Here is a 22,962-nt window from a genome sequence, read left to right as displayed (position 1 = left end):
TTAGGAAGTACCAGGAGAAACTGAATAAAGAATGGATAAAGGTGAGAACAAAGGACGTAAGGGGAGTGGGGGAGGAATGGGATGTATTTAGGGAAGCAGTGATGGCTTGCGCAAAAGATGCTTCTGGCATGAGAAGTGTGGGATTGGGGCAGATTAGAAAGGGTATTGAGTGGTGGGACAAAGAAGTAAGATTATTATTGAAAGAGAAGAGAGAGGCATTTGGACAACTTTTGCAGGGAAATAATGCAAATGACAGGGAGATGTATGAAAGAAAGAGGCAGGATGTCAAAAGAAAGGTGCAAGAGGTGAAAAAGAGGGAAAATGAGAGTTGGGGTGAGAGAGTATCATTAAATTTTAGGGAGAATAAAAATAAGTTTTGGAAGGAGGTAAATAAAGTGCATAAGGCAAGGGAACAAATGGGAACTTCAGTGAAGGGGGCTAATGGGGAGGTGAAAACAATAATGGTGATGTGAGGAGATGGTGTGAGTATTTTGAAGGTTTGTTGAATGTGTTTGATGATAGAATGGCAGAGATGATAGAATGGCAGATATAGGTTGTTTTGGTCGAGGTGGTGTGCAAAGTGAGAGGGTTAGGGAAAATGATTTGGTAAACAGAGAAGAGGTAGTAAAAGCTTTGCAGAAGATGAAAGCCAGCAAGGCAGTGGGTTTGGATGGTATTGCAGTAGAATTTATGAAGAAAGGGGGTGACTGTATTGTTGACTGGTTGGTAAGGTTATTTAATGTATGCATGACTCATGGTGAGGTGCCTGAGGATTGGCAGAATGCTTGCATAGTGCCATTGTACAAAGGGAAAGGGGATAAAAGTGAGTGCTTAAATTACAAAGCTATAAGTTTGTTGAGTATTCCTGGTGAATTATATGGGAGGGTATTGATTGAGAGGGTGAAGGCATGTACAGAGCATCAGATTGGGGAAGAGCATTGTGGTTTCAGAAGTGGTAGAGGATGTGTGGATCAGGTGTTTGCTTTGAAGAATGTATGTGAGAAATACTTAGAAAAGCAAATGGATTTGTATGTAGCATTTATGGATCTGGAGAAGGCATATTATAGAGTTGATAGAGGTTGCTCTGTGGGAGGTATTAAGAATATATGGTGTGGGAGGCAAGTTGTTAGAAGCAGTGAAAAGTTTTTATCGAGGGTGTAAGGCATGTGTACGTGTAGGAAGAGAGGAAAGTGAATGGTTTTCATCGAATGTAGGTTTGCAGCAGGGGTGTGTGATGTCTCCATGGTTGTTTAATTTGTTCATGGATGGGGTTGTTAGGGAGGTGAATGGAGGAGTTTTGGAAAGAGGGGCAAGTATGCAGTCTGTTGTGGATGAGAGAGCTCGGAAAGTGAGTCAGTTGTTGTTCACTGATGATACAGCGCTGGTGGCTGATTCATGTGAGAACCTGCAGAAGCTGATGACTGAGTTTGGTAAAGTGTGTGAAAGAAGAAAGCTGAGAGTAAGTGTGAATAAGAGCAAGGTTATTAGGTACAGTAGGGTTGTGGGTGAAGTCAATTGGGAGGTAAGTTTGAATGGAGAAAAACTGGAGGAAGTAAATTGTTTTAGATATCTGTGAGTGGATTTGGCATCGGATGGAACCATGGAAGCGGAAGTGACTCGTAGGGTAGGGGAGGGGGCGAAAATTCTGGGAGCCTTGAAGAATGTGTGCAATTCGAGGACATTATCTCGGAAAGCAAAAACGGGTATGTTTAAGAGAATAGTGGTTCCAACAATGTTAAATGGTTGCGAGGCATGGGCTATGGATAAAGGTGTGCGCATGAGGGTGGATGTGCTGGAAAAGAGATGTTTGAGGACAACATGTGGTGTGAGCTGGTTTGATCGAATAAGTAATGATTGGGTAAGAGAGATGTGTGGTGATAAAAAGAGTGTGATTGAGAGAGCAGAAGAGGGTGTTTTGAAATGGTTTGGTCACATGGAGAGAATGAGTGAGGAAAGATTGACCAAGAGGATATATGTGTCAGAGGTGGAGGGAACGAGGAGAAGTGGGAGACCAAATTGGAGGTGGAAAGATGGAGTGAAAAAGATTTTGAGTGATCGGGGCCTGAACATGCAGGAGGGTGAAAGGAGGGCAAGGAATAGAGTGAATTGGAGCGATGTGGTATACAGGGGTTGACGTGCTGTCAGTGGATTGAATCAAGGCATGTGAAGCGTCCGGGGTAAACCATGGAAAGCTGTGTAGGTATGTATATTTGTGTGTGTGGACGTGTGTATGTACATGTGTATGGGGGGGGGTTGGGCCATTTCTTTCGTCTGTTTCCTTGCGCTACCTCGCAAACGCGGGAGACAGCGACAAAGTATAAAAAAAAAAAAAAAAAATATATATATATATATATGTGACTGAGTTTGGTAAAGTGTGTGAAAGAAGAAAGTTAAGAGTAAATGTGAATAAGAGCAAGGTTATTAGGTACAGTAGGGTTGAGGGTCAAGTCAATTGGGAGGTAAGTTTGAATGGAGAAAAACTGGAGGAAGTAAAGTGTTTTAGATATCTGGGAGTGGATCTGGCAGCGGATGGAACCATGGAAGCGGAAGTGGATCATAGGGTGGGGGAGGGGGCGAAAATCCTGGGAGCCTTGAAGAATGTGTGGAAGGCGAGAACATTATCTCGGAAAGCAAAAATGGGTATGTTTGAAGGAATAGTGGTTCCAACAATGTTGTATGGTTGCGAGGCATGGGCTATGGATAGAGTTGTGCGCAGGAGGATGGATGTGCTGGAAATGAGATGTTTGAGGACAATATGTGGTGTGAGGTGGTTTGATCGAGTAAGTAACATAAGGGTAAGAGAGATGTGTGGAAATAAAAAGAGCGTGGTTGAGAGAGCAGAAGAGGGTGTTTTGAAATGGTTTGGGCACATGGAGAGAATGAGTGAGGAAAGATTGACCAAGAGGATATATGTGTCGGAGGTGGAGGGAACGAGGAGAAGTGGGAGACCAAATTGGAGGTGGAAAGATGGAGTGAAAAAGATTTTGTGTGATCGGGGCCTGAACATGCAGGAGGGTGAAAGGAGGGCAAGGAATAGAGTGAATTGGATCGATACGGTATACCGGGGTTGACATGCTGTCAGTGGATTGAATCAGGGCATGTGAAGCGTCTGGGTTAAACCATGGAAAGCTGTGTAGGTATGTATATTTGCGTGTGTGGACGTATGTATATACATGTGTATGGGGGTGGGTTGGGCCATTTCTTGCGTCTGTTTCCTTGCGCTACCTTGCAAACGTGGGAGACAGCGACAAAGCAAAAAAAAAAATATATATGTATATATATATATATATATATATATATATATATATATATATATATATATATATATATATATGTCACACTACCTCACACACATGCGGTGGGATGGGGTTGGTATTTCATGTGTGACGAGGTTTCAATGGGAATGAATAAAGGTAGACAGTATGAATTTATGTACATGTGTATAACTTGGGAGGCAAGTTGTTAGAAGCAATGAAAAGTTTTTATCGAGGATGTAAGGCATGTGTACGTTTAGGAAGAGAGGAAAGTGATTGGTTCTCAGTGAATGTGGGTTTGCGGTAGGGGTGTGTGATGTCTCCGTGGTTGTTTAATTTGTTTATGGATGGGGTTGTTAGGGAGGTGAATACAAGAGTTTTGGAAAGTGGGGCAAGTATGCATTCTGTTGTGGATGAGAGAGCTTGGGAAGTGAGTCAGTTGTTGTTCGCTGATGATACAGCGCTGGTGGCTGATTCATGTAAGAAACTGCAGAAGCTGGTGACTGAGTTTGGTAGAGTGTGTGAAAGAAGAAAGTTAAGAGTAAATGTGAATAAGAGCAAGGTTATTAGGTACAGTAGGGTTGAGGGTCAAGTCAATTGGGAGGTAAGTTTGAATGGAGAAAAACTGGAGGAAGTAAAGTGTTTTAGATATCTGGGAGTGGTTCTGGCAGCGGATGGAACCATGGAAGCGGAAGTGAATCATAGGGTGGGGGAGGGGGCGAAAATCCTGGGAGCCTTGAAGAATGTTTGGAAGTCGAGAACATCATCTTGGAAAGCAAAAATGGGTATGTTTGAAGGAATAGTGGTTCCAACAATGTTGTATGGTTGTGAGGCGTGGGCTATGGATAGAGTTGTGCGCAGGAGGGTGGATGTGCTGGAAATGAGATGTTTGAGGACAATATGTGGTGTGAGGTGGTTTGATCGAGTAAGTAATGTAAGGGTAAGAGAGATGTGTGGAAATAAAAAGAGTGTGGTTGAGAGAGCAGAAGAGGGTGTTTTGAAATGGTTTGGTCACATGGAGAGAATGAGTGAGGAAAGATTGACCAAGAGGGTATATGTGTCAGAGGGAGAGGGAACGAGGAGAAATGGGAGACCAAATTGGAGGTGGAAAGATGGAGTGAAAAAGATTTATAGTGATTGGGGCTTGAACGTGCAGGAGGGTGAAAGTTGTGCAAGGAATAGAGTGAATTGGAACGATGTGGTATACCGGGGTCGACATGCTGTCAATGGATTGAACCAAGGCATGTGAAGCGTCTGGGGTAAACCATGGAAAGTTGTGTGTAGCCTGGATGTGGAAAGGGAGCTGTGGTTTTGGTGCAATATTACATGACATCTAGAGAGTGAGTGTGAACGAATGGGGCCTTTGGTGTCTTTTCCTAGCACATGAGGGGGGAGGGGGTTGTTATTCCATGTGTGGTGAGGTGGCGATGGGAACAAATAAAGGCAGGCAGTATGAATTATGTACATGTGTATATATGTATATGTCTGTGTGTGTATATATATGTGTACATTGAGATGTATAGGTATGTATATTTGCATGTGTGGACGTGTATGTATATACATGTGTATATGGGCGGTTTGGGCCATCCTTTCGTCTGTTTCCTTGCGCTACCTCGCAAACATGGGAGACAGCAACAAAGCAAAATAAATAAAAATAAATAAATATGTCAAAATACAAGAAGGGGAGGATTTTTAGCCCCCCACTCCCATCCCCTTTAGTCGCCTTCTACGACACGTGAGTAATGCGTGGGAAGAAGGAGTCACCATTCTCCTCAAAGGCTCAGATTGGGGTATCTAAATGTGTGTGCATGTAACCAAGATGAGAAAAAACGAGAGGTAGGTGGTATGTTTGAGGAAAGAAACCTGGATGTTTTGTCTCTGAGTGAAATGAAGCTCAAGGGTAAAGGGGAAGAGTGGTTTGGGAATGTCTTCGGAGTAAATTCAGGAATTAGTGAGAGAACAAGAGCAAGGGAAGGAGTAGCACTACTCCTGAAACAGGAGTGGTGGGAGTATGCGATAGAGTGGAAGAAAGTAAATTCTAGATTGATATGGGTGAAACTGAAAGTGGATGGAGAGAGATGGGTGATTATTGGTGCATATGCACCCGGGCATGAGAAGAAAGCTCATGAGAGGCAGGTGTTTTGGGAGCAGCTGAGTGAGTGTGTTAGTAGTTTTGATGCACAAGACCGGGTTATACTAATGGTTCATTTGAATGCAAAGGTGAGTAATGTGGAGGTTGAGGGAATAATTGGTGTGCATGGGGTGTTCAGTGTTGTAAATTTTAATGGTGAAAAGCTTGTAGATTTATGTGCTGATAAGGGACTGGTGATTGGGAATACCTGGTTTAAAATGGGAATACCTGGTTTGAAAAGAGAGATATACATAAGTATACATATGTAAGTAGGAGAGATGGCCAGAGAGCGTTATTGGATTACTTGTTAATCGATAGGTGTGTGAAAGTGAGACTTTTGGATGTTAATGTGCTGAGAGGTGCAACTGGAGGGATGTCTGATCATTATCTTGTGGAGGCGAAGGTGAAGATTTGTAGAGGTTTTCAGAAAAGAAGAGAGAATGTTGGGGTGAAGAGAGTGGTGAGAGTGAGTGAGCTTGTTAAGGAGACTTGTATGAGGAAGTACCAGGAGAGATTAAGTACAGAATGGGAAAAGGTGAGGACATAGGACGTAAGGGGAGTGGGGAAAGAATGAGATGTGTTTAGGGAAGCAGTAATGGCTTGTGCAAAAGATGCTTGTGGCATGAGAAGCGTGGGAGGTGGGCAGATTAGAAAGGGTAGTGAGTGGTGGGATGAAGAAGTAAGATTATTAGTGAAAGAAAAGAATGAGAGGCATTTGGACGATTTTTGCAGGGAAATAATGCAAATGAGTGGGAGATATATAAAAGAAAGAGGCCGGAGGTCAAGAGAAAGGTGCAAGAGACAAAAAAGAGGGTAAATGAGAATTAGGGTGAGAGAGTATCATTAAATTTTAGGGAGAATAAAAAGATGTTTTGGAAGGAGGTAAATAAAGTGCGTAAGACAAGGGAACAAATGGGGAGGTGATAACAAGTAGTGGTGATGTGAGAAGGAGATGGAGTGAGTATTTTGAAGGTTTGTTATTGTGTTTGATGATAGAGTGGCAGATATAGGGTGTTTTGGTTGAGGTGGTGTGCAAAGTGAGATAGTTAGGGAAAATGATTTGGTAAACAGAGAAGAGGTAGTAGAAGCTTTGCGGAAGATGAAAGCTGGCAAGGCAGCGGGTTTGGATCGTATTGCAGTGGAACTTATTAAAAAAGGGGGTTACTGTATTGTTGACTGGTTATTGAGGTTATCTAATGTATGCATGACTCTTGGTGAGGTGTCTGAAGAGTGGCAGAATGCTTGCATAGTGCTATTGTACATAGGCGAAGGGGATAAGAGTGAGTGCTCAAATTACAGAGGTATAGGTTTGTTGAGTATTCCTGGGACATTATATGGGAGGGTGTTGATTGAGAGGGTGAAGCATATACAGAGCATCAGAATGAGAAAGAACAGTGGGGTTTCAGAAGTGGTAGAGGATGTGTGGATCAGGTGTTTGCTTTGAAAAGTGTACGTGAGAAGTACTTAGAAAAACAAATGGATTTGTATGTAGCATTTATGGATCTGGAGAAGGCATATGATAGCGTTGATAGAGATGCTCTGTGGAAGGTATTATGAATATATGGTGTGGGAGGTAAGTTGTTAGAAGGAGTGAAAAGTTTTTATCGAGGATGTAAGGCATGTGTATAAGTAGAAAGAGAGGAAAGTGATTGGTTCTCATTGAATGTTGGTTTGCGGCAGGGGTGTGTGATGTCTCCATGGTTGTTTAATGTGTTTATGGATTGGGTTGTTAGGGAGGTGATTGCAAGAGTTTTGGAAAGAGGCGCAAGTATGCAGTCTGTTGTGGATGAGAGAGCTTGGGAAGCGAGTCAGTTGTTTGCTGATGATACAGCTCTGGTGGCTGATTTGGGTGAGGAGCTGCAGAAGCTGGTGACTGAGTTTGGGAAAGTGTGTGAAAGAAGAAAGCTGAGAGTAAATGTGACTAAGAGCAAGGTTATTAGGTACAGTAGGGTTGAGGGACCAGTCAATTGGGAGGTAAGTTTGAATGAAGAAAATTGGAGGAAATAAAGTGTTTTAGATATCTGGGAGTGGATCTGGCAGCGGATGGAACCATGGAAGCAGAAGTGAATCATAGGGTGGGGGAGGGGCGAAAATTCTGGGAGCCCTGAAGAATGTTTGGAAGTCGAGAACATTATTTCAGAGAGCAAAAATGGCTATGTTTAAAGGAATAGTGGTTCCAACGATGTATGGTTGCAAGGCTTGGGCTATGGATAGAGTTGTGCGCAGGAGGGTGGATGTGCTGGAAATGAGATGTTTTAGGACAATATGTGGTGTGAGGTGGTTTGATCGAGTAAGTAATGTAAGGGTAAGAGAGATGTGTGGTAATAAAAGGAGTGTGGTTGAGAGAGCAGAAGAGGGTGTTTCGAAATGGTGTGGTCACATGGAGAGAATGAGTGAGGAAAGATTGACCAAGAGGATATATGTGTCGGAGGTGGAGGGAACGAGAAGTGGGAGACCAAATTGGAGGTGGAAAGATGGAGTGAAAAAGATTTTGAGTGATCGGGGCCTGAACATGCAGGAGGGTGAAAGGCGTGCAAGGAATAGAGTGAATTGGAATGATGTGGTGTACCGGGGTCGACATGCTGTCAGTGGATTGAACCAGGGCATGTGAAGCATCTGGGGTGAACTACGGAAATTTGTTTGGGGCCTGGATGTGGAAAGGGAGCTGTGGTTTCGGTGCATTACTTCATGACTAGAGACTGAGTGTGCACGAGTGTGGCCTTTTTTGTCTTTACCTGGCGCTACCTCACACACATGAGGGGGGGAGGGGGTTGTTATTCCATGTGTGGTGAGGTGGCGATGGGAATGAATAAAGGCACACAGTATGAATTATGTACATGTGTACATATGTAGATGTCTGTGTGTGTATATATATGTATACATTGAGATGTATAGGTATGTATATTTGCGTTTGTGGACGTGTATGTATATACATTTGTATGTGGGTGGGTTGGGCCATTCTTTCGTCTGTTTCCTTGCGCTGCCTCGCTAACGCGGGAGACAGCGACAAAGCAAAATAAATAATAGAAATAAGAGGTAGACCACCTGTGTTATGGGGAATAGAGTGGAAGAGTATTAGGAGAGAATTGGTGGAAGAATGCATGGAATGGTGTATGACAGGGAGGCATTTAAGGACAGTGATAAGTGGAGTTTCTTTTGTCATGACCAACCCTTTGATGGGAGTTCCCCAAGGGAATGCTGTCAGAGATATAGATAGAGATAGTTGATGGCAAAGATTGAATGGGTCATTGATGTGGATATTAGTGATAGCACAGGTGGTGCAGTGATAGAAAAGACGGGAGGATTTGTAGGTGGCTGTGACACCGTAAACCAAACATATGTGATGCATCAAGGAAACCATATGTATATTCTAATCAGTTTGTCTAATTCCAGCATGGCCCCAGACTCTGAAGGGCTCTTTGAGCTAAGAAATGAATGGTTCCAGATAAACTTGAGAGTATCCTTTCTATTTGAAGATTTACAGTGCACACCAGAATTGATTCCTTTATGAGATTATAAGCTTCAGGCATAGTTTAGACTTTGTTTGAAAAACTCTCTCTGAATTTACTTTTCATTTGAAATACATATTTGCTTATACTTAAAACATTGATATGCTCATTGTGCCAGAATACTCTATTTCTAACCTATTTATGAGAATATTTTTTGAAGTGCATGAAGATTTACAATATTTTATGTATTCCATTGACACAGAAGGCCACCAGTAATGTTTAGCTATATTTTTCAGATACATGTACAGACAAATGAAGATGCACTTTGTGAAGAGGTGCAGACAGATGAAATTGTCACACGTAACAAGTGGACACAGAAACCTATACATATAAGTATAGGAAAAGATAATCAGCTACCAATGCCAGAAGATTACATTGGAGTTGGGGGTGATATGGATCCATTTGAACATTCTAGGATATCAAGTAGTAACAACACAGCAAAACTTACCTCTTTCCTCACTTCATCATCACAGGTACTGTGTAATATGTATTTGCATTGTTTCTTTCCCTTGCAGGGTATCCTGTAAGCATGATATATTTTCTCTGGGAGTATTAGGGTCAACAACTTCCAAGCCTGAGATTTGTAGTGAGGAGGCACTTGTCCTCACTCACTTAATTGTGATCATGGCAGCTGGCATGTTTTGAGCCTGTCTTCAGCTAGACAACTGCCACCAGGATGACGGGATCAGCCTCCTTGTTTCCAGCCAATTAAAGCTCACAATTTTCTAGGATCAAATGCTGTCATGGTGTATTGGTACCTGATTGGCTTTTTCCATCTTGTGACATGTATCCTTTTCCTTTCTTCTTTATATTAAAACTACTACTATTTAGTTTTATATGAGACTGGTGTACTTATGTGTGCCTTGGTCAGTATTTAGAATGTGTATTTATGTATGGACTAAATATTTGTATTATTTTTTCCTATGCAAGAGAATTTTGTGGCATGCAGAAGGTAGGATGTTGACATGTGAGAAAGGGTGGTGGGATGAGGAAGTAAAATTGCTAGGAAAAGAGAAGTGTATGGGCATTACCTGCAGGGAAGGAATGCACATACAAGGGAGCTACAGTAGGTTGAGAGGAGGATGTAGTGGCTGAAAAAAAGGACAAATGAGAGTTAGGGTGAGAGAGTATAGCATATTTCAGGGAGAATGACAAAAATGTTTTGGGAGGAGATGGAATGAGTATTTTGAAGGACTGTTGATTATTTAGGTAATAGGATGACAGATGTGCTGTGTTTGGGACATGGAGCTATGTAAAACTAGAGTCATGGCATATGGTTTGGCAACAAGAGAGGTTGTGAATGCCTTGCATTAGATGAAGCATTGGATAGCATTTAGAGTAGATGGGGCTACAGTCGACTTTCTGAAGAAAGGGGGTGGCAGTGTTGTTGACTGGTTAGTTAGGATTTTTAGTATATATATGTCTTAGTATTTTGAATTTCTAAAAGGGGAAATAGAAGGAGTCTTGCAGGGAGTGCTCATCCTTCTCGAAGGCTTAGCTTGGGGTGTCTAAATGTGTGTGGATGTAACCAAGATGAGAAAAAGGAGAGATAGGTAGTAAGTTTGAGGAAAGGAACCTGGATGTTTTGGCTCTGAGTGAAACGAAGCTCAAGGGTAAATGGGAAGAGTGGGTTGGGAATGTCTTGGGAGTAGTCAGGGGTTAGTGAGTGGACAAGAGCAAAGGAAGGAGTGGCACTACTCCTGAAGCAGGAGTTGTCGGAGTATGTGATAGAGTGTAAGAAAGTAAACTCTAGATTGATATGGGTAAAACTGAAAGTGGATAGAGAGATATGGGTGATTATTAGTGCATATGCACCAGGGCATGAGAAGAAAGATCATGAGAGGCAAGTGTTTTGGGAACAGCTGAGTGAGTGTGTTAGCAGCTTTGATACACGAGACCGGGTTATAGTGATGGGTGATTTGAATGTGGCAGTATAGGGTATAATTGGTGTACATGGGGTGTCCTGTGTTGTAAATGGAAATGGTGAAGAGCTTGTAGATTTGTGTGCTGAAGAAGGACTGATGATTGGGAATACCTGGTTTAAAAAGAGAGAGATATAGATATGTATACATATGATACATATGTAAGTTATATGGTTGCAAGGCATGGGCAATAGATAGAGCTGTGTGGAGGGAGATATGAATAAGTATACATGTGATTCATATGTAAGTTATATGGTTGCAAGGCATGGGCAATAGATAGAGTTGTGCGGAGGAGGGTGAATGTACTGGAAACGAGATGTTTGTGGACAGTATGTGGTGTGAGGTGATTTGATCGAGTAAGTAATAATAGGGTAAGAGAGATGTGTGGTAATAAAAAGAGTGTGGTTGAGAGAGCAGAAGAGGGTGTTTTCATATGGTTTCATGGCGAGAATGAGTGAGGAAAGATTGACAAAGGGGGTATGTGTGTCAGAGGTGGAGGGAACGAGGAAAAGCGGGAGACCAAATTGGAGGTGAAAAGATGGAATGAAAAAGATTTTGAGTGATTGGGGCTTGAACATGCAAGAGACAGCAACAAAGCAAAATAAATAAGTAAATGAATACATATGTAAGTAGGAGAGATGGCCAGAGAGCGTTATTGAACTATGTGTTAATTGATAGGCATGTGAAAGAGAGACTTTTGGATGTTAATGTGCTGAGAGGGGCAGCTGGAGGGATGTCTGATCATTATCTTGTGGAGGCGAAAGTGAAGATTTGTAGAGGTTTTCAGAAAAGAAGAGAGAATGTTGGGGTGAAGAGAGTGGTGAAAGTAAGTGAGCTTGAAAGGGAGACTTGTATGAGTAAGTACCAAGAGAGATTTGAGTGCAGAATGGAAAAAGGTGAGAGCAAATGACGAAAGGGGAGTAGGGGAGGAATTGGATGTATTCAGGGAAGCTGTGATGGTTTGTGCAAAAGATGCTTGTGGCATGAGAAAGGTGGGAGGTGGGCAGATTAGAAAGGGAAGTGAGTGGTGGGATGAAGAAGTAAGATTGTTAGTGAAGGAGAAAAGAAAGGCATTTGGGTGATTTTTGCAGGGAAATAGTGCCAATGACTGGGAAATATACAAAAGAGAGAGGCAGGAGGTCAAGAGAAAGGTGCAAGAGATGAGAAATAGGGCAGTTGAGAGTTAGGGTGAGAGAGTATCGTTAAGTTTTAGGGAGAATAAAAAGATATTTTGGAAGGAGGTAAATAAAATGTGTAAGACAAGAGAACATATGGGAACATCTGTGAAGGTGGCTAATGGGGAGGTGATAATAAATAGTGGTGAGATGGAGTGAGTATTTTTTTGAAGGTTTGTTGAATGTGTTTGATGATAGAGTGGCAGAGGTTGTTTTGGTTGAAGTGAGAGGTTCAGGGAGAATGGTTTGGTAAACAGAGAAGAGGTAGTGAAAGCTTTGCAGAAGATGAAAGCCGGCAAGATGGCAGGGTTGGATGGTATTGCAATGGAATTTATTAAAAAAGGGGATGACTGTGTTGTTGACTGGTTGGTGAGAATATTCAATGTATGTATGGTTCATGGTGAAGTGCCTGAGGATTGGTGGAATGCATGCATAGTGCCACTGTATAAAGGCAAAGGGGATAAAGGTGAGTGTTCAAATTACAGAGGTATAAGTTTGTTGAGTATTCCTGGGAAATTATATGGGAGGGTATTGATTGCGAGGGTGAAGGCATGTACAGAGCATCAGATTGGGGTAGAGCTATGTGGTTCCAGAAGTGGTAGAGGATGTGTGGATCAGGTGTTTGCTTTGAAAAATGTATGTGAGAAATACTTAGAAAAACAGATGGATTTGTATGTAGCATTTATGGATCTGGAGAAGGCATATGCTTTGTGGAAGGTATTAAGAGCATATAGTGTGGAAGGTAAGTTGCTAGAAGCAGTGAAAAGTTTTTATCGAGGATGTAAGGCATGTGTACGAGAAGGAAGAGAGGAAAGTGATTAATTCTCAGTGAATGTAGGTTTGTGGCAGGGGTGCGTGATGTCTCCATGGTTGTTTAATTTGTTTATGGATGGGGTTATTTGGGAGGTGAATGCAAGAGTTTTGGAGAGAGGGGTAAGTATGCAGTCTGTTATGGATGAGAGGGCTTGGAAGTGAGTCAGTTGTTGTTCGCTGATGATACAGTGTTGGTGGCTGATTTGGGTGAGAAACTACAGAAGTTGGTGATTAGTTTGGTAAAGTGTGTGAAAGAAGAAAGTTGAGAGTAAATGTGAATAAGAGGAAGGTTATTAGGCTCACTAGGTTTGAGGGACAAGTCAGTTGGGAGGTAAGTTTGAATGGAGAAATACTGGAGGAAGTGAAGTGTTTTAGATATCTGGGAGTGGATTTGTCAGCGGATGGAACCATGGAAGTGGAAGTGAGTCATAGGGTGAGGGAGGGGGCAAAAGTTCTGGGAGCATTGAAAAATGTGTGGAAGGTGAGAACGTTATCTCGAAAAGCTAAAATGGGTATGTTTAAAGGAATAGTGGTTCCAACAATGTTATATGGTTGCGAGGCGTGGGCTATGGATAGAGTTGTGCGAAGGAGGGTGGATGTGCTGGAAATGAGATGTTTGAGGACAATATGTGGTGTGAGGTGGTTTGATCAAGAAAGTACTGAAACGGTAAGAGAGATGTACACTTGGGGACTTATTGTGTTTCATTTCCCCATGGACTTGTAGCAAGAAGAGAGAGTGTGAATTTGAATGGAAAAATTTAGAAGAAGTGGTCTTGTATGGAGGCAAAGCATGGACCCTTCAAAAAAAGTACAGAAAAGGGTGAATGTATTGGAAATTAAATGTTTGATGGCAGTATTTGGTGTTACATTCTGCCTCCACCCCGTACACATTAAAGTGTGTATGAACATCCCATAGGCCCATTAAGACAGATAACTGAAATAATGGCTTCTCTTAACAAAGAGGTTTGGGCTAGACACAGATTCCCTTACAATCTGGCTAACATCTCCAGACAGCTGACAGCTGTAATTGTACCTATTTTGCTATTCATTATAGCAAAGTAAACATGGTTCTCTCATAACATAAATGATACAATTTATCTTGATACCTAGATCTCTCTCTATATTACTTTTCTTAACTTCATTCTGGCAAATTCACTGGCCTCAATTATATAAAATGAAGGGTTTGAAATGACTGAGATGTGTACAGATTACATTATACATTTACCAAGAGAGAGAGAGAGAGAGAGAGAGAGAGAGAGAGAGAGAGAGAGAGAGAGAGAGAGAGAGTTCTTTGGTCTTCCATTTCTATACAGTTTCTCGAAGAAAACTGAATTATATAATGGGTAACTGTAACTTTTATTGGTAAATATAGGAGATCACTGTAACATCCCCCTCCCAAAGAGACATGAGTCAGCTACTAGTAGACTCATGACTTACTGGTATGAGACACTACTTCAGCTATAACATTATCCTTTCCTCTTATATGTGTAATACTCAAATTATAATCTTGTAGCAAAAGACTCCACCTTGTTAAACGATGATTTACATTTTTCATCTTATGCAGAAATACAAAGGGATTGTGATCCGTAAACACTTGGATTGGCTTACCTACTCCTCTCAAATATACATCAGTATGATTCATACTTAAAAATCAAGGCTAATTTTTCCTTTTCAGTAGTACTATAGTTTTTCTGATAGGACAGAAACTTCTTTGAAAAATGACAAATTGGAAAATCAATATCATCTTTCTTCTGCATTAAGACTCCACCAACCCCAAAATCACTTGCATCTACATACAATTTAAATGGTCTATCATGATTTGGAGTTGAAGGTATAGGTGTACATACAAGTATCTGTTTCAATTTTTAAAGGCCTCATAACATTGATCACTCCATAGAATCTGACTTTCTTTGACACTAAGTTGGTTAATGGTAAAGCAATGGTTGAAACATTTTTACAAAACCTACGATAATATTCAACCATACCCAAAAATCTTAATGATTTTTTCTTATTTGTAGGTGCTGGAAATTTTACAATAGTTTCTATCTTAGCAGTGATTAGTTTTACACATCCCTGACCAACAACATAAACTAGATATTCTACAGTTGCTTTAGCAAATTCACTCTTTACAAGATTACTGTCAAATTTGCTTTATCCAACCTGTTAAACACTTCCCTCACTAAATACATATGTTCTTCCCAAGTTTTTTGATACAATGATGTATCATATATATAGAACAATCTTTAACATCACACAGTACTTGGTTTACTGATCTTTGGAAAGTACTACTGTTTTTCATACCAAAGGGCATCACTTTATACTGATGCAAACCATCCATAGTTACAAATGCAGAAATTTCTTTTGCTCTTTCAGTCAAAGATACTTCCCAGTACCCTTTCAATAAGTCTAACTTAGTTACAAATTTAGCATCTCCTAATACAAACATCTACTCTTGGAATAGGATACGAGTCAGCTTGAGTTATTTTATTTACTTTCCAAAATCAGTACAAAATCTGGAGGTAATGCCATCAGGTTTAGTTATTAATACACAAGGTGAACTCCAAGGACTATTACTTTTTCAATCAGATCATTGTCAAGCATATACTGTACTTCTTTTTTCAATCAGATCATTGTCAAGCATATGCTGTACTTCTTTTTTCATTATCTCTCTCATTTTAGGATTCACTCTATAAGGGTGTTGCTTGATAGGTGATGCATCGTCAGTTGCGACTCTCATGCAGTAATACATCAGTTCTAGGAACATCAGAAAACAAACACCTAAACTCATTCATTATTTGTATGATCTCATCTCTTCTCTCAGTTTCTAAATGATCAAGCTTCTTTTTCAAATTATTTAACACATCTGAATTTTTTAACAATTTGTCTTCACTTCTCTCCAACTTTACATTCTCACTTCCGTCCACATCTTCTGCATCATCAGACATAACACATGCACAAGGCACATTTGGAATCTCATCATCCTTTGCAGAATTTATATCATGATAAGGTTTCATCATGTTTATGTGACATAATTGGCTTGGGTTGCATCTTTCTGGAGTATTAGTGATGTAGTTCAAATCATCTACTCTCCTCTCAATAACCCAGGGACCATAAAACCTTGCTCTCAGAGGATTTCCTGTCTGAGGCAATAATAGCAACACTCGATCACCTGGTTTGAACTCTCTTCTAGATTTTTTGTCATACTATATCTTCATATCTTGACACCCTTTCAAATTTTCTCCAGCACTCTCTCTAGCTCTGCTGAATCTGCTTTTAGAATCTGATGCATACTTCAGTGATCCAGGAGAATCACTCTTCCCTAGCCATTTCTCTTTCATCATACTCAATGGGCCTCGTATTTCATGTCCAAACATTACTCAAATTGGCTAAAACCTGTAGGCTCGTGTACTGAATCTCTAACGGCAAACAATGCTAAAGGCAGACTCTCATCCCAGTCTACTGACAATTCCTCACAATACATTCTCAAAGTATTTTTCGAAGTCTGATGGAATCTCTCCACAACTCCATGGCTCTGTGGGTGATAAGCATTTAGCATCTTATGTGTTATATTTAACCCCTTTAATATTTTCTTAAACATTCCTAAAGTGAAATTACTTCCTTGGTCTGACTGTATAATTTCAAGCATACCCATGCAGGAGAATTATTTCACTAACTCTCTTACAGTATTTTTAGAATGGATCCTATGTAATGGTACTGCTGGAAATCTGGTAGATGCACACGTTATTGTTAAAAAGTACTGATTTCCTTTACGTGTTTTAGGTAGAGGACCTACACAGTCAATTACAATTTTGCTAGAAGGTTTACAGAAAGCAGGAATTGGCTGCAATGGTGCTGGCTGTATAGTTTGGTTGGATTTACCTACTTTGATATAATTCACAAGTCTTACAATACTTTGACACATCTTTCTTCATATTTGGCTAATAAAGATGAGTTAATATTCTATCATTGCCTTCTTAACTCTCAGATGTCCATACAAACAAGAACTATGAGACAGAGCAACTACATGTACCGTATAATTCTTTGGAACTACAATTTGCTTTCCACCTCCCAGTGATCAGATGCTGGAACATAAGCAGGCCTCCATTTTCTCATTAACGCACCATTTTGTACATAAAATCCAACTGACACATCACTCTCGTTCCCATTGCTAGCAGTTTTACTCCCAGCATTCTATCAAACTCTCATCACCCTTCTGTAACTTTGTCAACTCTTCCTTGTCCACAAACAAAATCTGGAAATACATCAGTTGTTAATTCTACAGTGCTCTTCTCATTTCCAATTTCTATTGTATTATTTCTGGTTACATATTCTTCATTAAGTAATTCACCTTAATCATGATCAACTTCTACTCTCTTTAACATTAACCTGGTCACAACACAAACTGGATAAACAGTTTCACTACACTGTACATTACTATCAGTCTGATTCTCTACAGTTTTATCTGTCATGTGGTTCATTTTTACAATAGTATTTACATCAAATGGATTACTGCTCATAAAAGGCTCTGGGACTAATTTGTCAGTCAAATCATTCCCCAATAGCATGTGTACTCCAGGCATAGGAAATTCCTCACATATCCCAACCTCTACTCTCAAGATTTATATAATGCAATGGGATAGGCTTGCCTAACCATAACCCTTTTACATTTATTTTCTCCCCAGAGTAAGACTCCTCTGTTCACTCTAATACATCTTTCAGAATTAAACTCTGACTTGCTCCAGTATCCCTCAATATCAGAATTTTCTTCTCAGGACTACCTTTACTTCCAACTTTTCCTTCAGTAATATATGGCTCATAAATTGCATGTTTTGGTTCACTCGCATTATACTCATTACTTCTTACCTCACTAATATCATGTGTTTGTTCCTAAGCAACATTTAATCCCGTAGTCTTTGGTGATTTTTGACTCTGATATTTCCCGTGACCAAATTCTCCACTTCCCAAACATTTCATTGGTGGTCTCTCCTTTATCTATTTCTAACTGGTCAGCCATCCTGGCTACTTCTGTCACATTTTTCACTCCACTCTTGCATATTTCATAATATGTTTCAGGTTGTATGCCCTGTTTTTAAACTGTTCCAACAGGATTAGTTGCCTCTGTTCTTCCATTGTCTCTTATTTTTTCTGATTTACACCACCTATCCTGGGGATAGGGGAGAAAGAATACTTCCCATGCATTCCTCACATGTCGTAGAAGGCGACTAAAGGGGACGGGAGCGGGGGGTTAGAAACCCTCCCCTCCTTGTATTTTGACTTTCCAAAAGGGGATGGAACCATGGAAGCGGAAGTGAATCATAGGGTGGGGGAGGGGCGAAAATTCTGGGAGCGTTGAAGAATGTGTGGAAGTCGAGAACATTATCTCTGAAAGCAAAAATGGGTATGTTTGAAAGAATAGTGGTTCCAACAATGTTATATGGTTGTGAGGCTTGGGCTATGGATAGAGTTGTGCGGAGGAGGGTGGATGTGCTGGAAATGAGATGTTTGAGGACAATGTGTGGTGTGAGGTGGTTTGATCGAGTAAGTAATGTAAGGGTAAGAGAGATGTGTGGTAATAAAAAGAGCGTGGTTGAGAGAGCAGAAGAGGGTGTTTTGAAATGGTTTGGTCACATGGAGAGAGTGAGAGAGGAAAGATTGACCAAGAGGATATATGTATCAGGTGGAGGGAACAGGAGAAGTGGGAGACCAAATTGGAGGTGGAAAGATGGAGTGAAAAAGATTTTGAGTGATCAGGGCCTGAACATGCAGGAGGGTGAAAGACGTGCAAGGAATAGAGTGAATTGGAATGATGTGGTATACCAGGGTCGACGTGCTGTCAATGAATTGAACCAGGGCATGTGAAGCGTCTGGGGTAAGCCATTGAAAGTTCTGTGGGGCCTGGATGTCGAAAGGAAGCTGTGGTTTTGGTGCATTATTACATGACATCTAGAGACTGAATGTGAATGAATATGGCCTTTGTTGTCTTTTCCTAGTGCTACCTCGCACACATGAGGGGGGAGGGGGTTGTTATTTCATGTGTGGCGGGGTGGCGATGGGAATAAATAAAGGCAGACAATATGAATTATGTACATGTGTATATATGTATACGCGGGAGACAGCGACAAAGCAAAATAAATAAAATATGAATAAAAAAGAGAAACAGAAAGAGTCACTTGGGGAGTGCTCATCCACCTCGAAGGCTCAGATTGGGGTGTCTAAATGTGTGTGGATGTAACCAAGATGAGAAAAAAGGACAGATAGGTAGTATGTTTGAGGAAAGGAACCTAGATGTTTTGGCTCTGAGTGAAACGAAGCTCAAGGGTAAAAGGGAAGAGTGGTTTGGGAATGTCTTGGGAATAAAGTCAGGGGTTGGTGAGAGGACAAGAGCAAGGGAAGGAGTAGCACTACTCATGAAACATGAGTGGTGGGAGTATGTGATAGAGTGTAAGAAAGTAAGCTCTAGATTGATATGGTTAAAACTGAAAGTGGATGGAGAGAGATGGGTGATTATTGGTGCATATGCACCTGGGCATGAGAAGAAATATCATGAGAGGCAAGTGTTTTGGGAGCAGCTGAGTGAGTGTGTTGGTAGTTTTGATGCACGTGACTGGGTTATAGTGATGGGTGATTTGAATGTAAAGGTGAGTAATGTGGCAGTTGAGGAAATGATTGGTGTACATGGGGTGTTCAGTGTTGTAAATGGAAATGGTGAAGAGCTTGTAGATTTGTGCGTTGAAAAAGGACTGATGATTGGGAATACCTGGTTTAAAAAGAGAGATATACATAAGTATACCTATGTAAGTAGGAGAGATGGCCAGAGAGCGTTATGTGTGTGAAAGAGAAACTTTTGGATGTTATTGTGCTGAGAGGTGTAACTGGAGGGATGTCTGATCACTATCTTGTGGAGGCAAATGTGAAGATTTGTAGAGGTTTTCAGAAAAGAAGAGAGAATGTTTGGGTGAAGAGAGTGGTGAGTGTAAGTGAGCTTGGGAAGGAGACATGTATGAGGAAGTACCAGGAGAGACTGGGAACAGAATGGAAAAAGGTGAGAACAAAGGGCTTAAGAGGAGTGGGGGAGAAATGGGATGTATTTAGGGAAGTAATGATGGACTGCGCAAAAGATGCTTGTGGCATGAGAAGCATGGGAGGTGGGCAGATTAGAAAGGGTAGTGAGTGGTGGGATGAAGAAGTAAGATTATTACTGAAAGAAGAGAGAGGCATTTGGACAATTTTTGCAGGGAAATGATGCAAATTGTGGGAGATGTATGGTTGCGAGGCGTGGGCTATGGATAGAGTTGTGCGCAGGAGGATGGATGTGCTGGAAATGAGATGTTTGAGGACAATGTGTGGTGTGAGGTGGTTTGATCGAGTAAGTAACGTAAGGGTAAGAGAGATGTGTGGAAGTAAAAAGAGCGTGGTTGAGAGAGCAGAAGAGGGTGTTTTGAAATGGTTTGGGCACATGGAGAGAATGAGTCAGGAAAGATTGACCAAGAGGATATATGTGTCGGAGGTGGAGGGAACGAGGAGAAGAGGGAGACCAAATTGGAGGTGGAAAGATGGAGTGAAAAAGATTTTGTGTGATCGGGGCCTGAACATGCAGGAGGGTGAAAGGAGGACAAGGAATAGAGTGAATTGGAGCGATGTGGTATACCGGGGTTGACGTGCTGTCAGTGGATTGAATCAAAGCATGTGAAGCGTCTGGGGTAAACCATGGAAAGCTGTGTAGGTATGTATATTTGCGTGTGTGGACGTATGTATATACATGTGTATGGGGGTGGGTTGGGCCATTTCTTTCGTCTGTTTCCTTGCGCTACCTCGCAAACGCGGGAGACAGCGACAAAGCAAAAAAAAAAAAAAAAATTATAAAAGAAGGAGGCAGGAGGTTAAGAGAAAGGTGCAAGAAGTGAAAAAGAGGGCAGTTGAGAGTTTTGGTGAGACAGTATCATTAGATTTTAGGGAGGATAAAAAGATGTTTTGGAAGGAGATAAATAAAGCGTGTAAGACAAGGGAACAAATGGGAACATCAATGAAGGGGGCTATTGGGGTGATAACAAGTAGTGGTGATGTGAGAAGGAGATGGAGTGAGTATTTTGAAGGTTTGTTGAATGTGTTTGATGATAGAGTAGCAGATATAGGGTGTTTTGGTCGAGGTGGTGTGCAAAATGAGACGGTTAGGGAGAGTGATTTGGTAAACAGAGAAGAGGTAGCAAAAGCTTTGTGGAAGATGAAAGCCAGCAAAGCAGCGGGTTTGTATGGTATTTCAGTGGAATTTATTAAAATAGTGGGTGACTGTGTTGTTGACTGGTTGGTAAGGTTATTTAATGTATGTATGACTCATGGTGAGGTGCCTGAGGATTGGCAGAATGCTTGCATAGTGCCATTGTACAAAGGCAAAGGGGATACAGGGTTCCCACTCTTTTACTGACATAAAATTCAAGGCTTTTTCCAGGATATTTCCAGGATCTGTAAATGTTTTCCTGGATATTTTCTACAGGGTTTTCAGCCCACTTGATCTTAAATGGACTTCAATGGACAAACCATCTGGAGAACACTGATCATTGGTTTGTGTTTGTTCTATTGAACACATTTATAACTTAGTTACCATGGTAGTTCTAATGATTTAGGATTGGACTTGTATTGACAGGACTATTAAGAGCTTTCTGTATGAGGCTGGCTTTCAATGCTTTATAAGCCACAAGATGACCAATTTGCATGATACAGAAATTTTTTGACTGAGCACTGTGACTAAGGCCATTTACCTGAAATATTGGAAATCTATAGCATTCAAAGGCTTTCCATAAAGATCACCATTATTCTAAGTTTGGTAAAAATTCATTTTCATCAACCATACTCTCAATTCTTGATGTTAATAAGTACATGATGCTACTTCTTGGATAATCACAAACTTATGACTCAGAACTTCAACTAGTTTTCAATGGTTAATGTCTTCCTATTGTACATGAATATTCTATATTCTTTATAAATTATTACTTGGACCATTAACAGCTCAAACCAAATGTGTTAAAAATCCAGAGAAGGATTTTGAATCAATATTGCTGAATAGACTGAATTGGCATTATGGATTAAAAGAATTCTTGGCAATATGCACAACTTAATTTATAGTATTCCAGTCTGCATACCAAGTTTCATGAATTTGGTTCTTTTGTGATGGACAGATAGGACAAACACAATTGTATTTGTACCCACTTAGTGGGCAACATAATTCATAACCACAAAGACACAAAGTTTCCTACATGTACTTTGAGCATGCTTATTGCAGATGTTTTTTTTTTTTTTTTTTTATACTTTGTCACTGTCTCCCGCGTTTGCGAGGTAGCACAAGGAAACAGACGAAAGAAATGGCCCAACCCCCCCCCCCCATACACATGTGCATATACACGTCCACACACGCAAATATACATACCTACACAGCTTTCCGTGGTTTACCCCAGACGCTTCACATGCCTTGCTTCAATCCACTGACAGCACGTCAACCCCTGTATACCACATGACTCCAATTCACTTTATTTCTTGCCCTCCTTTCACCCTCCTGCATGTTCAGGCCCCGATCACACAAAATCTTTTTCACTCCATCTTTCCACCTCCAATTTGGTCTCCCTCTTCTCCTCGTTCCCTCCACCTCCGACACATATATCCTCTTGGTCAATCTCTCCTCACTCATTCTCTCCATGTGCCCAAACCATTTCAAACCCCTCTTCTGCTCTCTCATTTCCACACATCTCTCTTACCCTTACGTTACTTACTCGATCAAACCACCTCACACCACACATTGTCCTCAAACATCTCATTTCCAGCACATCCATCCTCCTGCGCACATCTCTATCAATAGCCCACGCCTCGCAACCATACAACATTGTTGGAACCACTATTCCCTCAAACATACCCATGTATTAAGAAGCCAATGTTTTTCTATTTTTTTTGACGTACACAAAAATTTGGTTGTTCAACTTTTGTCTTTCATTGTTAAAGAATTCAACACTTTAAAAATCATACATTTTATTTTCTAATCAGAAATCTTGAGTGCAACTAACTCATAACAAAAAATAAAACAAATCAGTAACAAAAACGTAAACTGTAAAACAAAAACAACTGCAAAAATATGAACAGTTTTTGAAATAATTCTTATCTAGAATATTCTTA

At 40.8% G+C, this 22,962-nt stretch overlaps 1 protein-coding gene across 2 annotated transcripts in view; it reads left to right on the top strand.

Moving 5' to 3' along the window:
- LOC139757449 (uncharacterized) overlaps window positions 1-22,962 on the top strand; it is a 652,064-nt gene that overhangs the window by 304,008 nt on the left and 325,094 nt on the right. For both annotated transcript variants that reach the window (XM_071677974.1, XM_071677975.1), the window contains exon 10: window positions 9,131-9,367. In XM_071677974.1, the coding sequence (XP_071534075.1) occupies window positions 9,131-9,367 (237 nt within the window). The remainder of the gene's footprint in view (window positions 1-9,130; window positions 9,368-22,962) is intronic.

Source organism: Panulirus ornatus, chromosome 26, assembly GCF_036320965.1.
Source record: "Panulirus ornatus isolate Po-2019 chromosome 26, ASM3632096v1, whole genome shotgun sequence".
Lineage (NCBI taxonomy): Eukaryota > Metazoa > Arthropoda > Malacostraca > Decapoda > Palinuridae > Panulirus > Panulirus ornatus.
The sequence above is the reverse complement of the archived record's forward strand: the minus strand, read 5'-3'. Positions and strand labels throughout refer to the sequence as shown.